Below are 22,862 nucleotides of genomic sequence, written 5' to 3'. Positions count from 1 at the left end.
GGGACAGAAGGGGGGTGGAAGGAGGTGGAAGGCGGGTAAGGGATTTGAAGTGGGGGCAGAAGGGGGGTGGAAGGAGGTGGAAGGCGGGTAAGGGATGTGGGGGGCGGACTGAAGAGCTGGGGGCTTAATTAAGGGCAGCCCTGCCTCGGGAGTGAGCCGGCACCGCTGGAGGAGGACACAGCTCATAGCCCACAGGCGGAGGCCCCACAGGTAGGAGAAGCCCTGGGCCCCTTTCTCAGCACCCCCTCCCTCTGCCAGCCCCCTCCCCACCTTCCAAGAGCCAGAGCCTCCAACAGAGCTCCATGGTTAGAGAAATTCGGGACCTTTCTAATCCTTTCCTCCACTTTATCAACTCTCCTTAGATGCCAGAGGCCCGGGGCTCGGCCCTGGGGTGTGGGGCATCTTGAGATTGCCTCCAGAGTGGCCTGCAGGTGGCCATCCCTGGGGAGGGCCCAACAGGCAGAGCTGGACTTGGGAGTCCCAGCAGTCCTGTTGGGCTGGGAGGCTGACTCTGAGCGGTGGAGAGCGGTGTCTCCTGGCGGGGGTTGGGGCAGTGGAAGCCTCAGGACCACTGGAAGACAAACTGGGTGACAGTGGGCCGTGGAGGTCATCAGCACGGGGTTTGGGATCTGGGTACCCGGCTCTCTTCTATCCTCCTGGTCAGCCAAGGGATACAGGAGGAAGGAGGTGGGAGCTGTCTGCAGTGCTGCTTTGGACACAAAACAGGGCTGGTATGAAGTCTTCCTGGGGAAGCAAGGAGAGGGAGAGTAAGAAGGAAGGCAAGGAGGGAGGAACTTTCAGGAAAGGTCTAGAAGAAAGTGGAACGCCTCCTCTCCCATTTCTGCCCCCCACTGGCGGGGTCCCCCTCACTGCTGGGGAGGCTTTGATGGGGCACTGGCCAAGGAGCTGCAGGGGGCAGCACCTTTGGCACAGGCTCTGGCCCGGCCATCAGGAGACCTGGTGCGAGGTACTCTTTGCCATGAAACTCTCCAGTGACTTCAACTCCCTGGGCCTAATCTGTAAAGTGGGGTGATAACACCTGTTCTGAGGGGGTAGCGTGAGGACCAACCAGGTAAAGAGGGCACTGCGGTAGAAGCTGGAAACCACTGTGGAATCGTTAATGCTGAGGTGGGTGGTGTTACCCCGCTTTCTCAGTATCCCGAATTTCTTCACTCTGTCTATTTATGACAAGCCCAGAGGGTGGAAAGCTGAGGTGATGAACACGCAGGATGGCTGAGGTGTGTGACTGTGTGTTCACCTGCCCTTCCCCTCCACAGCCTGAGAGTATGGCAAATGGAGGGGGAAGGGAAGTGGGGGGGCTGTTCCATTGTGCTTCAGCCAATTCCAACTACACTTTGGATATGGAAAGGGCTCACTGTCTCACCAGCGGCCAGTTCTCTTTGCCTTGCTTACCAACAAAATGTCCTTATCAGGTCCGGACCTTAGTCTGGCACTGGGGTGGGCAGAAGCCCACATGCACCCACGTGTGCCAAGCACACTGTCCTGCCAGACACACCTCTAAACACTTACGTACGTTAGCTCCCTTAGCCTTCTGCATCCCTATGGGAGAAGACGTATTTTTATTTCCAGGAACCAAAACTCGACAGGAAAGCTACCTTGCTCAAGGTCACAGAACTGATAAAAGGGGGAGCTGGGACCCCACCACACAGAGGAAGACTCAGGAAGCAGTGCTCTCCATCTCGACTGCAAGCTGCCTTCCAGAGGAGGAGGTGGGGCGGGAAGGGGTGTGAGTCCTTTAGACCAGTCTTTGCTGCACCTTTTCTGCTCAACACCGCACTGGGTGGTGGATGCCCCTTGGGAAAAGCAAAGCAAAAATAAATGAAAACCAAGAAACAAAGTTCATAGTCAAAAAGGTTTGGGATAAAGAGAGTTCAGCAAAATTAAGGTTTCTACTGTGAGCTCTGCGGAATCTAAGAGCTGATGAAGTTGTATGCTTCAAAAGAGTAAAGAATAAGCTGCTTCTGGAACAGTCAGGATATTTCCCCTGTCCCAGCCTCTATTAATACCTTGGGATACCCTCCTTTTCCACAGAATACAGTTTGGAAAATCTGATCGAAACCAGCCCTGTCATCTTCAGTGCACACTGAGGCCCGGAGGGCAGCAGGGTGGGGGGGGGGGGTGCAAAGGGACCGGTTCTGGTCTCTGAGTGACCAGGAGCCTGGGGTTGAGCCAGCTACACCACCTCCTGGCTCCTGCTGCTTGCACCCCAACCCCGGCTCCTGTGTCCCCTCATCTGCTAATACATTGCTGGAGCCCCTGAGCCCTGGAGGGGCGGCGGAGGGCCAGAAGTGGAGGACTGTGTGAGCATCTTTACAAATCCCACTTTGCTTCCCAGGAGATGGTGGGGGCACCAAATCCAGGGACCCCACTAAAACACAAATGGTGGCAGGAATATAAGCCAGGCCCTCTTCTGCCTGTCTTCCTGACTCCTGTCCTCTGTCCCATTTACCCAGGTGCCCTGGGCACTGTCACCAAGAACGATGGCACTACAGACGACAGGGGGTATTTTTAGGCAGTGACAGGAGAGTCTACTCCTCTTAATGCCTGAGTCATGCTCTGAACCCTATGGAGATTGTTTCCCTTGTAAACACACCCCAAGAAGGGCAGGGAGGTGGGAGAGCCGGCCCTGTGCCCCCACCTGCTTGTGTAGTTGCTATAGCATATGCAGCACTTCGCTAGCGAACCCCAAGGTAAGTGTCACAGCCTTCCTTGGAGGGCCAGGAATAGGGAGAGCACATTTCTATTCTCCAAAGGAAGCCCTTCCCTGCTCAGGGCACCCTCTTCCTGGAGAACTGGCGTTGGCAGGACTGACAGCCACCAGGAGACCAGCTCGCTCCCAGTTAAATGTAGCATTTTACTCCTGTGATTTAGCTACAACTGGATCACCTGTGTTCTGCTTTCCTAAATGTCTTTCTTTAAATTACCTTATTTCTGAATTCAATACATGTATTTTTATTTTTTTAAAGATTCATTTATTTATGCATACAAGAACTGGGGTGCAGGCCAAACCAAAGATGTGGGGGTAAGAGGATTCACCAGAGACAGAGCGGAGAGCAGAACAGGCGGATCTACTGAGATACACTGCAGAGGGGAGCAGTTGGCAAGACAGGAGAGGTCTGCTGCACCATGTGGGTCACCAACCTGGCCGGGGATCGAACTCATGCTGCAGTGGCTGTGGATACCTTCATAGGTTGCGTCTTAACCCCTTGTGCCACCAGGGAGGCCCTCGATACATGTATTTTTTTTTTATTAATTAATTAATTAATTATTTATACAAGCACTGGGTACAGTCAGAAGCGGGGGAGGGTGAGAGAATTCTCCAGAGCCAGAGCGGGGAGCAGAGCAGGCAGAAGGACCGAAGCACACTGCTGAGGGGAGCAGCGGGCGGCAGGAGAGGTCTGCGCGCCATGTGGGACCCTTACCCATTGGCCGGGGATCGAACCGGCACTGCAGAGGCTGTGGGCAGCTTCACAACCCAGCGCTCAACCACTGCACCACTGGGGAGGCCCAATACATGTATTTTTAAAGGAAATAATTAAGTCACTACTGGAAATGGAGACTCAATATCACTTGCCAGAAATAGAAATTTACTGTAAAAATAAGAACAATGAAAATAAAAGTGTTATCAGGTCCCATCTGGATACTCCTACCTGCTCTGGGTGCTGAATCTGAGGCCAAGCTGTCTCCATTCAAAGGGGAGAGCAGCCATAGGTATTTCCAGAGGCAACTATCAAATTGTAACCACCTCACCGGCTTAATCAAAAGGAGGCATAATCATTGAGAAGGTATTACATGTCCCTGGGGGTCCCAGAGGACGCCTGAATCCATGGTCAGTGAGAAACCCTAGATAAGTTTTCACACACATGCACACACACACACACACACACGCACACACACATGCCTGCAATAAAATTTAATTTATAAATTAGGCACAGTAAGAGACGAACATCAATAAATAATAATAATAATAATAATAATAAAAGGGAACTATGATAGCAGCTGTAAAATAAGCTGTGTGTTATACTCACTCTCCCTCTCCTGTATTCACTCTTTCTTTCTCAAAATATCATTGTGTATAATGTGTAATATTTTCAGACCTTGGTTGACCAGGCAGTAATTGAACCCAGAGGAAGTGAAATCACAGATAAAGGGGGGGGGGCACTATATATGACCTCAATTTTTTTAAAACCAAAGCTACATCTGGGCCTCCCTGGTGGCGCAGGGGTTAAAGTCTCCGCGTTATCAGGCTGTCACCCACCACTGCAGCACGAGTTCGATCCCTGGCCAGGGAGCTGACCCACATAGCGCAGCAGACCTCTCCTGTCTCGCCCGCTGCTCCCCTCAGCAGTGTATTTCAGTAGATCCACCTGTTCTGCTCCCCACTCTGTCTCTGGTGAATCCTCTCACCCCCTGCACCTCTGGCCTGTAGCCCATTTCTTATATGCATAAATAAATAAAATAAATCTTAAAAAAAATAAATAAAATAGAAGACAGAACAGCAATGTAAAATAAGAATTAAAAAAAAAAAAAAGCCACACCTGAAGATTGCTGTTAGGTGTACACCACCCAACATCAGGTCAAGGCCCTAACTCCCCATCTTAGGGAAGCAGTTCTCTGTTCCCCCATTTCACCACAAGGAAAGTGGAGGTTTGGGTCACACGTCCAGTGGTGGGGGTCCAGGACTGACCCACAGACCAGCGCTCTCTGAGGGCGGGGCGACACTGGGCCTGCTTGTCTTCTCTTTCCAGAAATGGAGCAGAAGGAAGGGAAGCCCTCTGAGGATGGGACCGCAGTCTCCCCATCCACAGAGGCCCCAGAGAAGCTAGGAGGCTCTGCAGAGGAGGAAGCCCAAGGCACAGGGGGGAGAAACGACAAAGAAAACCCTCCAGAGGGGGCCAGAAAGCAGGAAAGAGCACCGGGGAAGGAAGACACTTCCGCTGAATCCCCAGGAGAAGCAAATGGGTTGGATGAGGTCAAGGTGGACTCCAAAGAGGAGGCTGAGCTTCCAAAGGAGGCTCCTCCGGAGATGACTGATAGGAAAGAAGAGGCCAAAACTGAAGCCAAGGGGGCTAAGGGAAAAGAGCAGGCCTCGTTGGCCGACTCTGAGAAGCAGAAGACCGAAGAGAAAGAGGCCAAGCCTGGACCTCAGGAGAAAACCGACATGCATGAGGAGGCCAAGGCTGAGCCAAAGGTCCAGACTGAAGCCAGGGAGGCTGACGGGAAGGAGGAGGCCACGAGGGCCTCTCAGGAGGACAGAAACAAGACGGAGGAGCCCAAGGCGGAAGCCTCATCTGCTGGGGCACATGAGGTCAAAGCTGGCGCTCGGGACACGGACTCGAAGGAGGAGATGGTGAGTGAGGCCAGGAAGAGGGGCGCAGCCCCTGTAGTGTCGGGCCCCCTGCCACTGGCAAAGCAGGTTCCCTCCTGCCTTATTTCCTTGGGAAACTCCAGTCTTCCTCCCACTGATATTAGGAACCTGGGGTGGGGATGCAACGCTGTGCCCCAGGCTGCCTTCCAGACCTTTCCGAAGCCCTCACAAAGCCTTGGGCAGGTGTTTGTGTGACTATGAGCCCTCACAGATCATGTTCATTCCAGAAGTCAGCAGGTCCTAACGAAGAACAGGACCAGGGTGTAGAGAGAGAATCAGAGGACAGAACCCCGGGGAGTCCCAGCTCCCCCGAGGAGTGGCCCGAGAGCCCCACAGAGGAGGGCATCTGCCTCAGCCCAGGTGAGCGGGCGCCCCGGAGCCCACCGGCACTGCAGGGGCTAACCCGAGGGGAGTGTGGGAGCATGCAGGGGTAGCACAGCTTCCCTGCCTCCTGCTCCTTTCCTCCAGATGGGTTGAGTCCAGACACCGCAGCTTCTGGAGAGAGCAGTCCTTCAGCCAGGTAATGTCAGCCCCCCGGGACAGCCCCCAACTCCCCACTACTTGCTCCCTACAAGGTCTACAGGTTGAAAGCCTCCTCGGGTCCTGACTGTGAGATACCCCAGGCTTCCTGGCTGTCATGCCCTGGTCCAGGGCAGCACTCAGGGAACCAAGAACCAGACTATGGAGCAGAGGGAGTGTGGTCCCTCCCCACCCCATCGCTGAAGCCTCCTCTTCCTGGGGGCTCCTCAGCTTGCAGCCCAGTGTGGCCCCATGGGTCAGCATCATGCACAAGTGCAGGCTCAGGAAGCCCCAAGTTTAATGACTCTGCCACTTAGCAGCCATGTGACCTTGGCCACGTCACCTGACCTCTCCTCCCGTGTGAAGCCAGCACAGCAACTGCCCCTACCTCTGCAGAGTGTGAGGCTCAGCGACGCCTGCGTGTAAAGCAGCCAGCCAGCACGGTGCCCGTGCGTGGTGGGGCTGGGAAATGGAGAGCCTCTTTCTTGCTATTCCAAGAACACGTTAGAAGAATCTTCCTTTATGCTGAGCTGAAATTCACCTCCAGGTGATTTTCTTAAGGAAAGAGCAGCAGTGAATAGTCACTGAGCACTCAAGCAGGCACACCTGGGTTGGTAGGAAGTCTCGTTCCCATTTGACAGGTGAAGAAACTGAGGCTAGTAGCCATAATATGAGAGTCCCAAGATCACACAGCATGTAACAGGCAAAACCAGGACTCAAACTCAGATCAGATCTGGCTCCCAAGGTTGGACATCTGGTAAAAGGGCACCAAGAATGGGTGCCATCACTTCATGTGCCCCCTTACACCACCCACCCGCGGCAGCGCCCTCTGCCCCCACTCCCTGCCCTGCAGTGGCTGGTGCCCGTCCCTCTCATACCTCTCTCGGCCTTTCCATGTAGTGAGTCTTCACCCAGCGATGTGCCCCAGAGCCCCACAGAGCCCCCGCAGGCCCAGGAGAAGAAGAAGGAGAAGGCCCCTCCAGAGCGCAGGGCGTCGGCCCCTGCGCGGCCCAGGAGCACCCGTGGGCAGAACCGCAAAGCCATCATGGACAAGTTTGGAGGGTAGGATGCAGGCCGGGAGCTGCTGGGTGGGTCTTCCAGGGCCTGTGGGGTGGAGGGCAGGAGGACGCCTGCTGGACCTGGGGCTGGGGCTGCTCCCTGACAGGCTGGGGCGCGGCCCCCTGGTCCCTCCCCCACAGGGCAGCCTCGGGCCCCACAGCTCTGTTCCGAAACACGAAGGCGGCAGGGGCGGCCATCGGCAGCGTCAAGAGCATGCTGCTGGAGTGGTGCCGCGCCATGACGAGAAACTACGAGGTGCACGGGGTGTGGGGGTGGGGGTATCAGGGGCACAGGGGTGGCCAGAAGGTGGGGTCTCAGAGGGGCCGAGTGTAGGCCCTGGGGCCGTTTCACTGAGAACTGGGCGCCTGCAGCACGTGGATATCCAGAACTTCTCCTCGAGCTGGAGCAGTGGCATGGCCTTCTGCGCCCTCATCCACAAGTTCTTCCCCGACGCCTTTGACTACGCAGCCCTGGACCCCACGCAGCGCCGGCACAACTTCACCCTGGCCTTCACCACCGCAGAGTAAGCCCCAGCTGGGGTGGCAGAGGGGAGCGGAAGGCCTGGGTGCCCAAGGCCAGAGCTGTATTGGCCATGAAGGAGGGGTATGGTGGAGGGGTATGGTGAGGTCATTGGGGGTCAGGGAGAGGCTGTGGCCACCCATCCTTGCAGCCAACAATTCTTGAGCACCAGGAAACTGTTTCAGGACAGGGTAATGGTGAAAATGACAAAATCCCTGCCTGCAGGCAGTTTGCAGAGCAGAAGCACACACAGGAAATACAGTGGAGGCAGATGTCCTAAAGAGGATGCAGGCAGGGCAAGGGGTAGAGGACATCTGGGGGCCTTGACTACAGCCACTTGCTGTCAGTGGGGTGGTCTGGCTCCTTCACCTCACTGGGCCTCCACAGGCTGACCTCTGAAATGGACAAGATGTTTCTCCTCTTTGCAGAGTGATTGTGAGAACTGAGTGAAATAATTAAATGAAGGTGCTCTAACAGCACCTAACCCAGGGCAAACACTTCAAAAGAAATCTACACTGCTGTGCAGTATAATGAATGATAGCACAGCTGTGATCGTTACTTTATCTTTTAAAATTTATTTATTTATGCATACAAAAACCAGGGTACAGGCCAGAAGTGTGGGGGGGGTGAGAGGATTCACCAGAGACAGAGTGGGGAACAGAACAGGCAGATTGACTGAAATACACTGCTGAGGGGAGCAGGGGGCAAATCAGGAGAGGTCTGCTAGGCCATGTGGGTAGCTCCCTTGCCGGGAATCGAACTTGTGCTGCAATTGCTACAGACAGCTTCATAGGTTGCATCTTAGCCCCTTGCGCCACCAGGGAGGCCCATGATCGTTACTTTTCACTTCCAAGGTTGCAGTGGGAACCATGGCTGAGGTCCACATGGCTGGGTGCCAGAGGTGGTGGGGTGCTGGAGAAAGGGGTGGTACTAGACAAAAAAGGCAGGAGGAGTATGAGGCCTGAGACCCAAGAAAGAATCTGAGCGTCCGAGGGCTGTGGCTGCTGGGAGGCAGTGGAGACTCCCAACACCAAATCACCAATGCCAGCCTCAGCCATGGGCCTCCATTTCCGCCCACCAGGAAGGGCTGAGCATCCCCCAGTGACCTCGGGCTTCCCAAGGAGTCATGCCAGGAGCATCCAGCTCTGTCCAGCCCCGGGGAGCGGCTCCTGGGCCCGGTGAGGATAGGACTGTGAGATAGGGCTACGCGGAAAGGGAGGCCAGGGAGGACCCCAAAGGATCCATGGGTGCATTTCTAAATCTCTGAATAGGGAAGAAGTCCCTGGGGATGTGAGCAGAATCTTGGCTCAGAGGTGCTGGACCAATCTGCGGGGCGGCCTGCGCAGCCCCTTCCCCTCTTGGGCCCCCGTCCCCGCAGCACTGATTGAAATTGGTCTGGGCTTTTCAAGTGGTTTTCCTTTTTGAGTAGATTTCCTCAAGTGACGTATTCAGTGATCACCACATATAGCGCAGATTGAAGGGGACCTTTTCATATTGGAAAGGGCTCCCAGAGCACGCCAGCCAGCGTCGGACCCCTTCCTAAGGTGGGCCCTGGAGCTCATCTTTAGGGCCGAGGGCTCCAAGGATGCCATTTAAAAGCCACAGGCTGATGGTCCCTTCTGGCTTAATATTTCCTGCACAGGGCTGGGGTGAGTGCCCTGGGGCGGGGTGGGGGGAACACCAAGTGCTGTTCAGGGCTCAGAAACACATGATGATGACCAGCCACGTGAATGGTTCTGCTGGGTACTTTTCTTGCTTTACATTTGATGCTCGCAAGCCCCTATGCTGTGGGTACAAGCAGAGAGCGGGGGTGATACCCTGTCTGTACAGGAGGGCAGTGGCAGAGCCGGGATCTGGAAGTGAAACTCCCAGCTGGGACGAGGGCTCTTCTGTGAGCACCAGAAGGGCGCGTGGGCACCCCCCAGCCAGCAGGCCCTGGACTTTAGGGCCTGGGTCATCCTCCTACCCCTTGTAGCTGACTGGCCTTGGTGCCGAGCCAGGCGGAGCCATAGGAAGCAGAAGAAATAAAGTGAAGGTGACAGGCAGGGGAAAGGGAAGGGCGTGGGCCGGATGCATGGGATGAGGGTGGAGAGTTGAATTTGAGAAGCTGAGTTTGAACCGTGACCCTGTCCTACCTCTGTGACCCTCTGCAGCTGACTTTACCTCCCTTAGGGTTTGGGGTGAAGATTAAGTATGCAAAGTAAGGGGACCCCTGCCAGAGCCATCACACCCCACCACCCCGCTGAGGAACCCTCCCTCTGATTCCCAACAGCCCTGGGTGAGCAGAGGAACCAGCCAGAGCTCAAGACCCCAGGGGACTCAATCAGCAGTGCAGTTGGAGGGGCCCGACCCCACTCCCCGCGCTCAGTGGGAATAAAGCTTTCTGGGGCTCCCGTGTTAGAGGAACAGCACCTCACCTGCGTCCTGCACTGGCGGTGGGGAGTTTGTGCCATTCTTTGAAATCCTGCGGCCTGTGCTCCTCCCCCAGCTCCCAGGCCAGCTGACTTGGGTTTCTGCCCAGCTGTCTCAGCCCTAAGAGAGGATGTCCGCTGGGACCCAGGTTTCTCCTGCTGCCAGCGCCCATGGTGATTTGGCACGCTGGGACTGCTGAGAGCTGGCTTCAGGGCACAGATGCCACGGCACCAGGCAAGCCTGGGGCTGAGTCCCAGCCATGTCACTCACTTTGACCTTGGGCAAATCACCAAAACCCTCTGAGTCTCTAGTCCTTCTACTGGTTGAGGCTGGAGAAGAGAAAACGAGAAGCACTTGACAAGGCACTGGCATATGGTAGCGGTTAGCTCAGATTATCAGCCTCGGCAAAGCCAGGAGCAGCACGTGGCCCCAGAGAGCAGCTGGGAAGCTACCAAAAAGGGCTGCTAAGTTCTCTACAGTTGCTCAAACACACCAGGTGCTTCTGCCTCTGGGCCTTTGCACATGCTGTCCCCTGGCCTGGAATCCTCTTCTGCCAGATGGGCACATGATTTACTCAATGTCAAAGAGACCTCTGCAAGTTCCCAATTTGAAAACATCCACCCCCTCTCTAGCACAGGAACAGACCCTAACACCTTCCCCTGCCTCATCTTTCTCCATATCCCCCCTCACTGTTACTGTCTCTTCTGCCACAAGAATGCCATGACATGTGAGGGGGGAGCTTTGGTCTTGCTCAGCTGAATTCCCTGCTGGCATAGCAGGCTCTCGATAAATACAGGAGGCTGGATGGAGATGAGCTGGTACAGCTGCAAGCTGTTGCTCTGGCTCAAATCCTGTCCTTGTGATTCCTTCTGAGGGGCCTGGTCTGGATTCCAGGGGACACAAACATGCATGTGGAAGGGTGGGGGCTGACAGGACTAATAGCAGAGGGGACCACACCCATGTGAGGACACGCGGCGCAGTGAAAGCCTGGGCTGTGGGGTCAGACATGCTGAGTTGAAGTCCGGACTCGGTCAGCTCAACTAGACATGGGGTGGCTGGCCTACCTACCTGTAGAACCAACCTACACAATTCTGTGGGCCTCCTCCTCGCTGGGCTGCCCCTCACCCTTCCCCTCTGCTCCTCACCCGCCCCACCCCTGCCCTCAGGAACTTGGCCGACTGCGCCCAGCTGCTGGAGGTGGATGACATGGTGCGGCTGGCTGTGCCGGACTCCAAGTGCGTCTACACCTACATCCAGGAGCTGTACCGCAGCCTCGTGCAGAAGGGTCTGGTGAAGACCAAGAAGAAGTGAGGAGCTCGCCGGCCCCAGGAGCAGGGGCTCAGCTGACCAGCCCTCCCCAGAGGCTCATGCTGACCCGCAGAGGCAGCAGAGCCAGGGCTTGGCAAGGGCAGTGGCACTAATCCTAACTGCATTAAAGTCCTTTTGTAAAACCCTGCCTGGCCCCTCTGTGCTCCCTCCCTCCCCTGCCCTGGACCCCTCTCTCTGGAATAATAATCCCAGGGCAGGATTCCTCCCTCGTCCTGCCCTTTGCAACAATTGTGAAAGACATCTGGGGAAGAACATGGGGCTGGGGCCCACCACTAACCAGCTGTGGGACCCTGGGCCAGTGAGGTCACCTCTTTGAGCCTCTGTGCATACCGTCTGCAAGGGGGTGTGGGGGTTCCAGCCTCCCAGAGCTGAGTGAGAGAATGAGATGGGTGCCACGCCTGGCCCCGCGCCTGGCACATGTGTGTTCAACATGGTGTGGGAAGACTCTTCCCTCTTCCCACACTTCTCCCGGCTTAAGTAACTCCAGGGCAGGGTTTAGAGTAGAAAATTGGCTGGAAGGCTCACCCAAGCTTGAGGAGCAGGGCCTGGGGGTATTCCCTTGACTCAAAGACACCTCACATTCTGACTCCTGACAACCAGTGGTTTTCCAGTAGCTCAGAACTACTGTAAACAGAAAGTTCTTCTTTCTGGTTAGGTTAATCCTTCCAAATCTGGCTGAAGTTTTGCCTTGTGTTTGTTCTCCAATGGCTCATCTGAGATGGTTATAATCTTCCGCTAACACTCTTGTGTGGCTTGGTCAGTCATCTGGGCTGTGTGCCGATGAGAACAGCCCATGAGAAGCACAACAAAGGCAGCCAGCTTGGCGCTGGGCAGGAGGTGTGGACAGGCAATCGGTGGAAGTGCTTTGGGCCTCAGGGGCCTCACCTATGAAATGGGGGAGCTGCCCCCCAAGACACATTGAAGACCCCCTGTCCAAGGATGGCCTGACCCCTCATAGCAGCTTGGGCCACAATATTTGGGGGCTCCAGACCCGGTGAGCTACCAGCTCATGGGAAGCAGGTTAGTTACCCCTTTTCTTAGAGGCCAGCTAAAGTGCCAGCCTCTTTCTTTTTTTTTTTTTTTTTTTTAAAGATTTATTTATTTATTTATACAAGCACAGGGTACAGTCAGAAGCGCAGGAAGGTGAGAGAATTCACCAGAGACAGAGTGGGGAGCAGAACAGGCAGACTGACGAAGTACACTGCTGAGGGGAGCAGCAGGCGTGGCAGGAGAGGTCTGCGCACCATGTGGGACCCTCGCCGGCAGCCGGGGATCGAACCGGCACTGCAGAGGCTGCGGGCAGCTTCACAGACTAGCGCTCAACCACTGCGCTACCAGGGGAGGCCTTGCCAGCCTCTTTCTGATGAAACCACCCCACCCCTTCGCCCACTGCTCAGCCAGACCACAGAATTCATCTGTGACTTCTATGGCTGGGTGAGAACATGGTTTCCGGGCTCCTCCCCCTGGAAGCTGGACAAGACACTCCTCTCAGCCTGAAGCCCAGGAACCAACAACCCAGTAGACTGCAAAGGGCTTGAAACCATGGAGTCCTATTTCTGGGACGGAGATTAGAATCTTCATTCTATGCTTCTTCAATGGAAAAGAAAAGGTTCAGCACCTACCCCTGGGCCTGTTATCAGTAAGTTGACTGCTTTCAATCACTCAATCAACCAAGCCCTCAATTATAAATATTTTTAAAGATTTATTTATTTATGCCTATAAGAGCTGGGGTACAGGCCAGAGGTGTGAGGAGTGAAAGGATTCACCAGAGACAGAGTGGGGAGCAGGACAGGCAGACTGACTGAAGTACACTGCTGAGAGGAGGAGCAGGAGAGACAGGAGAGGACTGCTGTGCCATGTGGGGATTGAACTCGTGCTGCAGTGGCTGTGGATAGCTTCATAGGTTGTCTTAACCCCTTGAGCCACCTGGGAGGCCCTCAATTATAAATATGACTCCTCCACGTGCCCACCTGTACTCCCCACTGCCCCTCCACCCCTGATGCTGGAGCCCTGATTCGGGTTGGCAGCTGGGCTCATCTGCAAGCTGGGCTGCAGGTGACCTGTCTCTCTAAATGGAGCAATTAGTGAGACCTGGATTACCGTGCCGGAGAGCTGCAAACCTAAACCCCCCGGCTCTGGAGCAGGGAGTGAGGAAAACACACAGATGGCCAGATGCACCTGGAAGTGGGTCCACACAAGACACACATACCCCAGACCCCCATCACAGCACATGCACATGTGTGTGTGTGCGTGCACACACAACCTTCTTAGGGAATGGAGCACAAAAAGTGAGCTCTGTACCCCCCTCCCCTGGTCTGTAAGGCACGGCCATCCACCACGGAAAGAGAAGAGGGACCAGAGCAGAGAGGGGTCAGAGGAAGAATCAGGAGGGCCGTTCCACTCCAAACTGGAGGGTGTGCTTTTTGGCATTCTCGTTGAACAGGTCAGGATTCTCTGCCAGTTCTTGGGCAAGGTTACACCGCATGGGATCCCCCTGCTCAGGGTTATTTACCAGCTCATTGAGGAACATCAGGACTGGGGAGAGAGAGCAGATCACCATCAGGGTGAGAAAAGATCCTGGGAAGGAGGTGATAGGGGCCCCACTCCCACACCCCCTGAAACTCTGCATTTACCCACACACACACCCCCACACACAACAAGAAGGTCCCATCTCTTAGGCTGACTCTGCAATTAAATTAACACCCCTTGTTTTCTTGGTGCTGTTGTCCAAAGCCCCGGTTGCTTGCATAGAGGTTTTCACACGCTGCTCCACAGCTCCATGGATGTGGGTGAGATAAATAGGTTTTCTGGGTCCCACTCCCTTTTCAAGGAGAACCAGCTCCTCTCTGCTTAATATTAGGATTCCAAACAAACTTCTGTCTGGAAAAAGAGGGCTCTGGAGCTAAAGACAGGAAACCACTATGACCCTCTGGTCTTTAATCCTTTGCAGAGGCCTCTGGGAAGTGGGTCAAGGCAGTGGCCCATCTCCCAGACAGCTCACCCCATCTCCCTGAAGCCCATCCCCAGGACCATTCTTCCCTGGCCTCCTCCACCCCCACTTCCCAGGCTAAGTTGTCCTGAGCTGTCCAGGCACTGGGCAGACGGCTTACTGAACATGCCCAGAGGCCCAAGAGCTGAGCTGCCCTATGGGGTTGCTCTGAGCCATGCCCGATTATCTATATAAAGTAATTAAACATCAACACAATTAAGAATCCAGATCCTCTGTTATATGAGCCACATTTCGAGTGCTCAAGAGTCACATGTGGCTGAAGGAAGTGGACAGTGCCACACCAGAACATTCCACAGCTGGAAGTTCCGAGGCAGCTGAGTACATCCAGGCCCAGCTCTCATACCAGCTGGAGGACCTTCATGAGCCGGGCACTGCAGCTCTCACAGGCCTCAGGATCCTCATCTAGTCAATGGGGCCAATAGAAGCAGCTCATGGGGGTGCTGGGGGGTTCAATGGAGTTCTGAGCTGCCAGTGCTGGGGTGCTCAACAAAGTAGTGGGTATTATCATTATCAGGTCAGTCCCCTCAGCTGTCATTTAAGTCACTGAGGCCCAGCGAGGAACAGAAACTTGCCCAAGGCACAGTGGTCTTCATGTCCAAATCCTTCCCTCCACAGACTAGCTGCTTCTCTTTTTTTTTTTTTTTTTTTTTGGTGGGACCCTCGCCGGTGGCTGGGGAATGAACTGGCGCTGCAGAGACTGCGGACAGCCTCGCAGCCCAGCGCTCAACCACTGCACCACCAGGGGAGGCCCATGCTTCTCTGTCTTAGGATCCAGTGGCCTGGCTCTGTCACACCTGCCCAGGCATCAGAACAGAGGAGGGGCAGACAGCCCATCCAAGATCTCAGAATCACCCCTCTTATCTGACAACAGGCTCAGCTGAGACTCACCACTTTTATCACCTTCCTTTTGGACTTTTCTGACCCAGAATCACCGCCCCCCCATATCTAGTGTGGATTTCTCCCTTTAGGTCAGGTCCAAACCCACCTTTACAGGCCTTAGTGCAAACCTTCCAGTTCTCGCGGCTGATGATGGACAGGCAAACTTGTCCGTCAGGGTCTACACTGGGATGGTAGATCTGGGTGGTGAATGTCACCTTGGGTGGCTTGAAGGGATAGTCATTGGGGAAACTGAGGCATAGGCCAAAGGCCTTGAGATTGTAGGGTGATCGCTCCTGCAAGAGAAGGGGTCAAGTTCTGTACCGAGGCATAGCTGTCTCCTTCCAGGGTGTTGGGCTGGTTTCCCCTCCTCTCCTGGCCCGAGGTATCTCCTGCTCCATTCCTAAGAAGGATCAGGAACAATAACACCAATGGTACCTGTGTTTCTTGGGAGACCAGGCCATGGGTTCATGAAGAGTGGGATCACAAAAGGGTACAGGCCTGGAAATCAAACAAGGCAGATCCCGGCTTTGGGGGTATGACCACAGTCGATCTGCCTCCCATCTCCAGGCCTCAGTCTCCTTGTTTGAAAAATGGGCCAATTTGATTGGATGAGCCTAAGGATCATTACTTAGCTAGAAAATGGAGAAAATGAGGAAATCCTAAGAACTCAAGGACTTAGGAATGTGGAAGGGTGCAGCCGCTGTGGAAACTTGGCATGGTGGGTCCTCAAAAGAATAAAAGATAGAATGATCGTATGATCCAGCAATTGCACTGCTGGTATTTACGCAAAAGATTTAAAAACAGCGACTCAAACAGGTATTTGTGCACCCATGTTCAGAGCAGACCGAGTCACAATAGGAAAAGGTAGAAACAACCCAAATGTCCATTGATGGATGATGGACAAAAAACATGTAGCATGTGCAGATAATGGAATATATTACACAACCTTCAAAAGGAATGAAATTCTGATACATGTCACAGCCTGGCTGGACTTTGAAGACATTATGCTAAGTGAAATAAACCAGGCAAAACAGAACAAGTATATGATTTAATTTATGTGAGGAACCTAGAACAGCAGATTCATTTATATAAATAATTAGTTACTAGGTAAAAGGAGGCCAGGGAGTCAGTGCTGAATGGGGACAGCTGTAGTTTGAGAAGTTGAAAAAGTTCTGGCTGCACAACAATGTCACGGAATTAGAAACATAAAAATGCTTAAGATTATAGATACTGTTATGTGTATTTTACCATGATTTTAAAAGGGGGAGGGGACTGGACTGGCTGAAGTTTGGCGGCTGTCTGGAGCTGGCAGAAGATCCCCCAGACTCCAGCCTAAGAATTTCCAGAGCACCCACTGTGTGCTGCCTATGCTAAGGGTGACATGCATTAGCCCACGCGCAGGCAGAGTGAGGACATCGAAGGTGCCCAGGTAAGTGGAGTCCTTCAGTCCAGCAGCCCACAGGAGATGGCAGCAGCGTAAACAATGACTTAGGGCCCCCCTGGTGGCTTAGGGTTAAGTCTCAGTGCTATCACCACCACAGCCTGAGTTCAATCCCCAGCCAGGGAGCTAATGCACATATGGCGCAGCAGACCTTTCCTGCCTGGTCCTCTGCTCCCCTCAGCAGTATATTTCAATAGATCCACCTGTTCTGCTCCCCACTCTGTCTCTGGTGAATCCTCTCACCCCCTGCACCTCTGGCCTACACTCCTGTCCTTCTATGCAAAAATAAATAAAATATGTTTCTAAAATAATAAATAATGATTTAACTCAAGCATGTCTCCATTTTTCTGGACAACAGAAAAAGTCCAAGAAAAAGACAGCACAGCCCAGGCCAGTGTAAGATGGTATGATCTAAGAATCCACAAAAGGCTCCCTTCATATTCCAAAGAGCTGACACAAAACTCAACTGTTTTAATTTTCATTGTCAAGCCACCAAAGCTGTTTAGATGAATTTCCCAAGGAAAATATCACCGATGACTAATCATTAGATAACAAATGAGAGATCCTGTATTCAGGTCCTTTGGAATACTTATTGCTCTGGAAGGAAGATTTTATCGAGATGATATCTTATAATAAAATATAAAGAAAAATCAGCACAATAGAGATGAGTTATCTGTGTTGTCACACGGAACAGTGGTGTTCTGAAACATGATCTTTTTTTTTTTTAAGAGGCATGTATTTTTATTTATTTATTTGTTTATTTATTTGTTTGTTTGTTTGTTTATATATGCACTGGGTACAGTCAGAAGCGCGGGAGGGTGAGAGAATTCACCAGAGCCAGAGCGGGGAGCAGAGCAGGCAGAAGGACCGAAGTACACTGCTGAGGGGAGCAGCGGGCGGCAGGAGAGGTCTGCGCGCCATGTGGGACCCTCCTCAGGTGGCCGGGGAGCAGCAGGGGATTGAACCGGGCCGCAGAGGCCGCGGGCAGCTACGCAACCCAGCACTCAACCGCTGCGCCACCGGGGAGGCCCTGAAACATGATCTTTAAAAGAAAGCAAAATACATGCTAGTTTTGAGGGAGCAAATTCTACCTACTGTGGGAAATAGGAGGTTTATCCTTCTCTATGATGGAGTTCTAGAAGGTGTGTTTCCCTTCTGTTTTTGGATGCTGTTTGTCTGCTGAAGCTCTTGTGGGGGGCTTGAGGGCTAGTGGTTTGAAGAAGGGGTCTCCTCCTACATCCAAAAGTCTTTCAGCCTGTCATCAGCTGGCCTTGACCTCAGAAGCAATCAACCAGAAAGACCACCACCACGGATAACCTCCAGTTAAAGCAAAGGCAGGTAGAGCCTTGCCTCTACCCTCCCTGCACCAGCCCTGACCTAAGTCGCTCCAACCCAAGACCAAGATCCCCACGGACACTCACGGGCAGAAGGAGCATGTGCCACTCTAAGATGTTGGCGTCGTCTTCGGTCAAGTTCCGCAGGTATGGGGGGAGATTCTCCTGAAGCTGCTCCAGCTCCTGCAGGGGTGCAGTAGGCAGGGCTCAGCCCAGTCTCCCCTGCTCAGCCCTCTCCCAGCACCTGTCCCAGGTCCCAAAAAGGACCCTGGCCAAGGTGCATCCCCATTTACTGAGCACTTAAGAGTGTATCGAGCTGAGGGCTCTGAGTAAGATACCCATTTTGGCGCTACCCACTCCGCAGGCACTAGGTGGAAGGAAGACGCAGCTCCTCCTTCCAGAGGTTACAACAGGGGAGCAAAGGTTCTCAGGAGTCTTTTCTCTTGCCCTCTTCCTAGGAAGTCACAAGGTCCTAATTGCCTCCTTCTCTTCCTCTCTCCCTTCCGTCCACAACCATCACAGGGTGTTTCTTGAGGCTTCTGCCTGGTGACAAACCCTAACAGGGCTTGTGGCAGGGAGCAGCAAAGACCTTGCCTCGTCCCTGCCAAACTGCTCCAGCCAGGGCCTGGGGCGGGAGATGGCTCCCAACAGGTCACCACTGAGGGGCCACAAGGCACCACAGCAAGGGCAAGGCAGAGTGGTTTCCCTGTCCAGAAGCATGGCCTAGTCGTTTGGGTCAGAATCACAAAATTCTCCCAAGAGCTTTTTACTGAGCCTCCTCTAGGGACACCTAAGACAGGGCCATGCTTGAGAGGTCACCATAATAAAGGGGGCATGTGATTGATGTGAATAGTGTTAATAATGATAGGGAGGGGGCCTCTCCTAGTGGCACAGCAGTTGAGCGCTGGGCTATGAAGCTGCCCACAGCCTCTGCAGTGTCGGTTTGATCCCCGGCCACCAGAGGAGGGTCCCACATGGCGCACAGACCTCTCATGCTGCCCACTGCTCCCCTCAGCAGTGTATTTCATCAGTCTGCCTGTTCTGCTCTCCGCTCTGGCTCTGGTGAATTCTCTCACCCTCCTGTGCTTCTGACTGTACCCAGTGCTTGTATAAATAAATAAATAAATCTTTGAGGGGGAAAAAAAAAAAATAATGATGGGGAGGGAGCAGGAAGGCTTTGCCCAGGGGGGACTGGGCCCTAAGGAATAAACAGGAGTGCCCCTGGAGCCCCCCAAGCAGAGAAGGAGAGAGGCACATGTGAACAGTGAGTCCCAAATGCAAGGGTTATTTCAGAATGGGTGCACAGTCAAGGGCATTGGAAACACCAGGCTACACAGATTTCCTGTGTATGTCAGTCTCCACACCTGCTCCACTACTTACCTGTATCTGACCAAGGAAACCTCCTCCCCTTTAAAGGGTCCATCCTGTGGAGAATAGACCCTTCTTGGAAAATATAAGGGATAAAAAGACTTTCAAAGGTAGCTCATCTTCTCCAGGAGACTTAATGCATATTAAATAGGGGTTTCCCACAGGGGGTGATTTAAGCTCCCCCTTGGGCAATATCTAGAACTATTCTGTTGTCACAAATGGTGGGGGGCAGAGCTACTAGCTGGTACCTGGTGAGAGGGGGCCATGGATGCTGATAAAACAGCATATAAAGAACTGTCAGGGGCCTCCCTGGTGGCATGAGGGGTTAAGACGCAACCTGTGAAGCTGTCCACAGCCTCTGCAGCATGAGTTCAATTCCCAGGCTGGCCAGGGAGCTATCCACATGGCGCAGCAGACCTCTCCTGACTTGCCCACTGCTCCCCTCAGCAGAGTACTTTCGTCAATCTGCCTGTTCTGTTCCCCACTCTGTCTCTGGTGAATCCTCTCACCCACCACACCTTTGGCCTGTACCCCAGCTCTTGTATGCATAAATAAATCTTTTTAAAAAAGCTTTACTATAAGACTGTTGGCCCCCAAATGCCAACAGTGACATCAAGAAAGCCCGGTGTAAACAAAGCAGAGGGAATGCTCCCCAAATCCAGCCCACAGGTAGGGAGGGGTCCTTGAACCCTGTAGACTCCCTGAACTTTCTCCACCCGCCAACATAGAAACCCACCCCTATCTCCCATCACCCATCTCTCAGCCTGTACTGACTCTCTTTAGACCCACAAGCTGTCTCTTCTTGGTCTGTGACTCCTCATTTTCTTTTCACTCCAAATCTGCTACTACAAGCCCTGCAAGGTTCTCTGGCAAGAATGAAGTCCAAGGTTTAACAGGCTCTGGAAGGGGCATTTCTCCAGCTTGATTCCCACTGGGAACACTTGGACTTTATCTGTTAGAGGACAATTCTACCACCACCACCCGCCTCCCACCCCCAGCCTGAGGATGGTGAAACCCAAACTCGAAGCACAGCTTCTTCCTGAGTTTCCTCCCCTTGGAAACATGTCACTCAGAGGAACAGAAAACGAAAGCAGGGGACTGAGGAAAGAGCTCCTGTGGGTCAGAGCCCCACCCAGGCTGGCTCAAGTCCCAGCCCCTCCCTCCTTACAGGGAGCTATCCACATGGTGCAGCAGACCTGTCCTGTCTTGCCTGCTGCTCCCTTCAGCAGTGTACTTGGGTCAGTCTGCCTGTTGTGCTCCCCACTGTCTTGGTGAATTCTCTCACCCCCGCACCTATGGCCTGTACCCCAGTTCTTGTATGCATAAATAAATAAATTTAAAAAAAAATAAATTCAACAGAATTTATTTTTTTTTAAGTTTTATTTTTATTTATTTATACAAGCACTGGGTACAGTCAGAAGAGCGGGAGGGTGAGAGAATTCACCAGAGCCAGAGCGGGGAGCAGAGCAGGCAGAAGGACCGAAGGACACTGCTGAGGGGAGCAGCGGGCGGCAGGAGAGGTCTGCGCGCCATGGAGGACCCTCTCCGGTGGGTGGGGGAGCAGCCGGGGATCGAACCAGCGCTGCAGAGGCTGCGGGCAGCTTCGCAACCCAGCGCTTGACCGCTGCGCCAAACAGAATTTAAATAAATGTCCACCACCTCCCGATACCTCCCAGGCCGCTTGGGCATCTTTTCCTCCTGAGGATGCGCATAGAATTTTGCTCCTGCTCAGTATTCCGAACTTCTGGAGACTCTAATGAAGGACCAAATTATGGGGGGCGGGTCGGGAGAACAGGGTGATCCTCTTCCCAAAACCCACCGTTTCCAAAACCCACCAGCAGCGCCCCAGCAGGACACCTGGCGTCTCCCCACGAAGCCGTCAAGGAACCCCACAGCACCGAGACACATTCTTAACTTTCGGGCTGGAGAAACGAAACTGAACCAGTCGGGGTGGGCGGGGCGCTCACCGCCATCCCCAGCACATCCCCGGGAGCCAGCGACACCCCGGGCCGACACGGCCCCACCTCCCCAAACTGCTGCTCTGGCCCCTCTCTCCAGCCCACTCCTCTGGGGGGCGACGGCATAACAGGGGGCCCACCAGTCGGGGTACGCGGGCAAGCAAGGTGTGGGGGGGCCAGGGAGGATGGGGTCGGGGGTCGGGAGGGCGGGGGGTCCGCAGACGGCAGTCCTGCAAGCGCTTACCTTCGCCACCCGTATTCTCGCCGCCGCCATCCCTGCGCCGAGTGCGGGTCCCCAGGACTGCAGCGAGAGGGTGCGCCCGCCGGCGGCCCTGTGCAAGCCCCGCCCCGACACCCCAACGCGACACCCACCTCCAGGAGCCCCACCCCACCCCGCCCCTCACTCCGGGCGGGTGGTGGAGACCAGCAGCCAGTGAGACCCAAGCCTGGAGGCTGCGCCCCGCCCGGGGGCTCGGACCTGGGCACCCGCCCCTGTCCCGACACCCGGGCCGGGCGCTGCGCTGCCTGACCCCCGCGTGCCGCTGGGGGGCGCCGTGCACCAGGCAGCGGGCACCGGGGAGCGCCAGGCTGGGGTCCACCCGTGGGGGGGGTTGCTCCACACCCCCGCCGGCCCCTTCCCCCATGCACGCTCGCCCTAAGCAAATGCGGGGTGCTGGCTCTGCAAATGCAGCTCCCGACTGGGCTCTCTGCAGCCTCCACCCTTCAGCCCGCCGCCCTAGCCCCTCTGGAGAATTCCCGGAGGCCCCTGGGCAAGTTGCTTCACCTCGCTGGGCCCAGGCCCCTTCTCTAAACACGGGTGTGGGCCTCCCGGGTGGCGCAGCGGGTTGAGCGCAGCGCTGTGAAGCTGTCCGCAGCTTCTGCAACAAGGGTTCAATTCCCGGCTCACCCAGGGAGCAACCCACATGGCGCGGCAGACCTCTCCTGTCTCGCCCGCTGCTCCCCTCAGCAGAGTATTTCGGTCAGTCTGCCTGTTCTGTTCCCCACTCTGTCTCTGGTGAATCCTCTCACCCTCCCGTGCATCTGGCCTGTACCCCAGCTTTTGTATAAATAAATAAAATTTATCTTTTAAAAAAAAAACAAAACAAAACCCTGGTGTAAACAAAGCAGAGGGAATGCTCCCCAAATCCAGCCCACAGGTAGGGAGGGGTCCTTGAACCCTATAGACTCCCTGAACTTTCTCCACCCCCCAGCATAGAAACCCACCCCTATCTCCCATCACCCATCTCTCAGCCTGTACTGACTCTCTTTAGACCCACGAGCTGTCTCTTCTTGGTCTGTGACTCCTCGTTTTCTTTCACTCCAAATCTGCTACTACAAGCCCTGCAAGGTTCTCTGGCAAGAATGAAGTCCAAGGTTTAACAGGCTCTGGAAGGGGCATTTCTCCAGCTTGATTCCCACTGGGAACACTTGGACTTTATCTGTTAGAGGACAATTCTACCACCACCACCCGCCTCCCACCCCCAGCCTGAGGATGGTGAAACCCAAACTTGAAGCACAGCTTCTTCCTGAGTTTCTTCCCCTTGGAAACATGTCACCAGAGGAACAGAAAACGAAAGCAGGGGACTGAGGAAAGAGCTCCTGTGGGTCAGAGCCCCACCCAGGCTGGCTCAAGTCCCAGCCCCTC

At 54.3% G+C, this 22,862-nt stretch overlaps 2 protein-coding genes across 3 annotated transcripts; one reads left to right on the top strand and one right to left on the bottom strand.

Moving 5' to 3' along the window:
- Positions 1–4,771: 4,771 nt before the first annotated feature.
- Positions 4,772–11,240, top strand: SMTNL1 (smoothelin like 1). Its single transcript, XM_037521481.1, has 7 exons — positions 4,772–5,371; positions 5,617–5,749; positions 5,858–5,909; positions 6,809–6,970; positions 7,108–7,222; positions 7,339–7,490; positions 11,065–11,240. The coding sequence occupies exons 1-7, from the start codon at positions 4,772–4,774 to the stop codon at positions 11,207–11,209; spliced, it is 1,359 nt and encodes a 452-aa protein (XP_037377378.1). The 3' UTR covers positions 11,210–11,240.
- A 1,659-nt stretch (positions 11,241–12,899) lies between these two features.
- On the bottom strand, positions 12,900–21,530 carry UBE2L6 (ubiquitin conjugating enzyme E2 L6). Of its 2 annotated transcripts, XM_037521480.2 has the most exons (4): positions 21,462–21,530; positions 17,979–18,074; positions 15,223–15,409; positions 12,900–13,762 (listed from the first exon to the last, which is right to left on the bottom strand). In XM_037521480.2, exons 1-4 carry the CDS (start codon positions 21,489–21,491, stop codon positions 13,611–13,613), a joined length of 465 nt encoding a protein of 154 aa, XP_037377377.1. In that variant the 5' UTR covers positions 21,492–21,530; the 3' UTR covers positions 12,900–13,610. The 2 variants fall into 2 exon arrangements, with proteins under 2 accessions (XP_037377377.1, XP_054555178.1); XM_054699203.1 differs by lacking the exon at positions 17,979–18,074.
- Positions 21,531–22,862: the final 1,332 nt, after the last annotated feature.

The sequence above is a fragment of the Talpa occidentalis genome, unplaced genomic scaffold (assembly GCF_014898055.3).
Source record: "Talpa occidentalis isolate TD23 unplaced genomic scaffold, MPIMG_talOcc4v2.1 talOcc4.3, whole genome shotgun sequence".
Classification (NCBI taxonomy): Eukaryota; Metazoa; Chordata; class Mammalia; order Eulipotyphla; family Talpidae; genus Talpa; species Talpa occidentalis.
Note: the sequence above shows the minus strand (reverse complement) of the source record. Positions and strands in the feature narration are given on the sequence as shown.

Bases quoted from the DNA above. Each gene is read 5' to 3' on its own strand.
- SMTNL1 (XM_037521481.1), top strand. From the start codon at position 4,772: ATGGAGCAGAAGGAAGGGAAGCCCTCTGAGGATGGGACCGCAGTCTCC. The intron at 5,372-5,616 runs GTGAGTGAGGCC...TGTTCATTCCAG, and splicing joins CGGACTCGAAGGAGGAGATG to AAGTCAGCAGGTCCTAACGA. The intron at 5,750-5,857 runs GTGAGCGGGCGC...CCTTTCCTCCAG, and splicing joins GGGCATCTGCCTCAGCCCAG to ATGGGTTGAGTCCAGACACC.
- UBE2L6 (XM_037521480.2), bottom strand. From the start codon at position 21,491: ATGGCGGCGGCGAGAATACGGGTGGCGAAG. The intron at 15,410-17,978 runs GTGAGTGTCCGT...CTTCTCTTGCAG, and splicing joins GGCACATGCTCCTTCTGCCC to GAGCGATCACCCTACAATCT. The intron at 13,763-15,222 runs GTGGGTTTGGAC...CTCTCTCCCCAG, and splicing joins TTGCACTAAGGCCTGTAAAG to TCCTGATGTTCCTCAATGAG.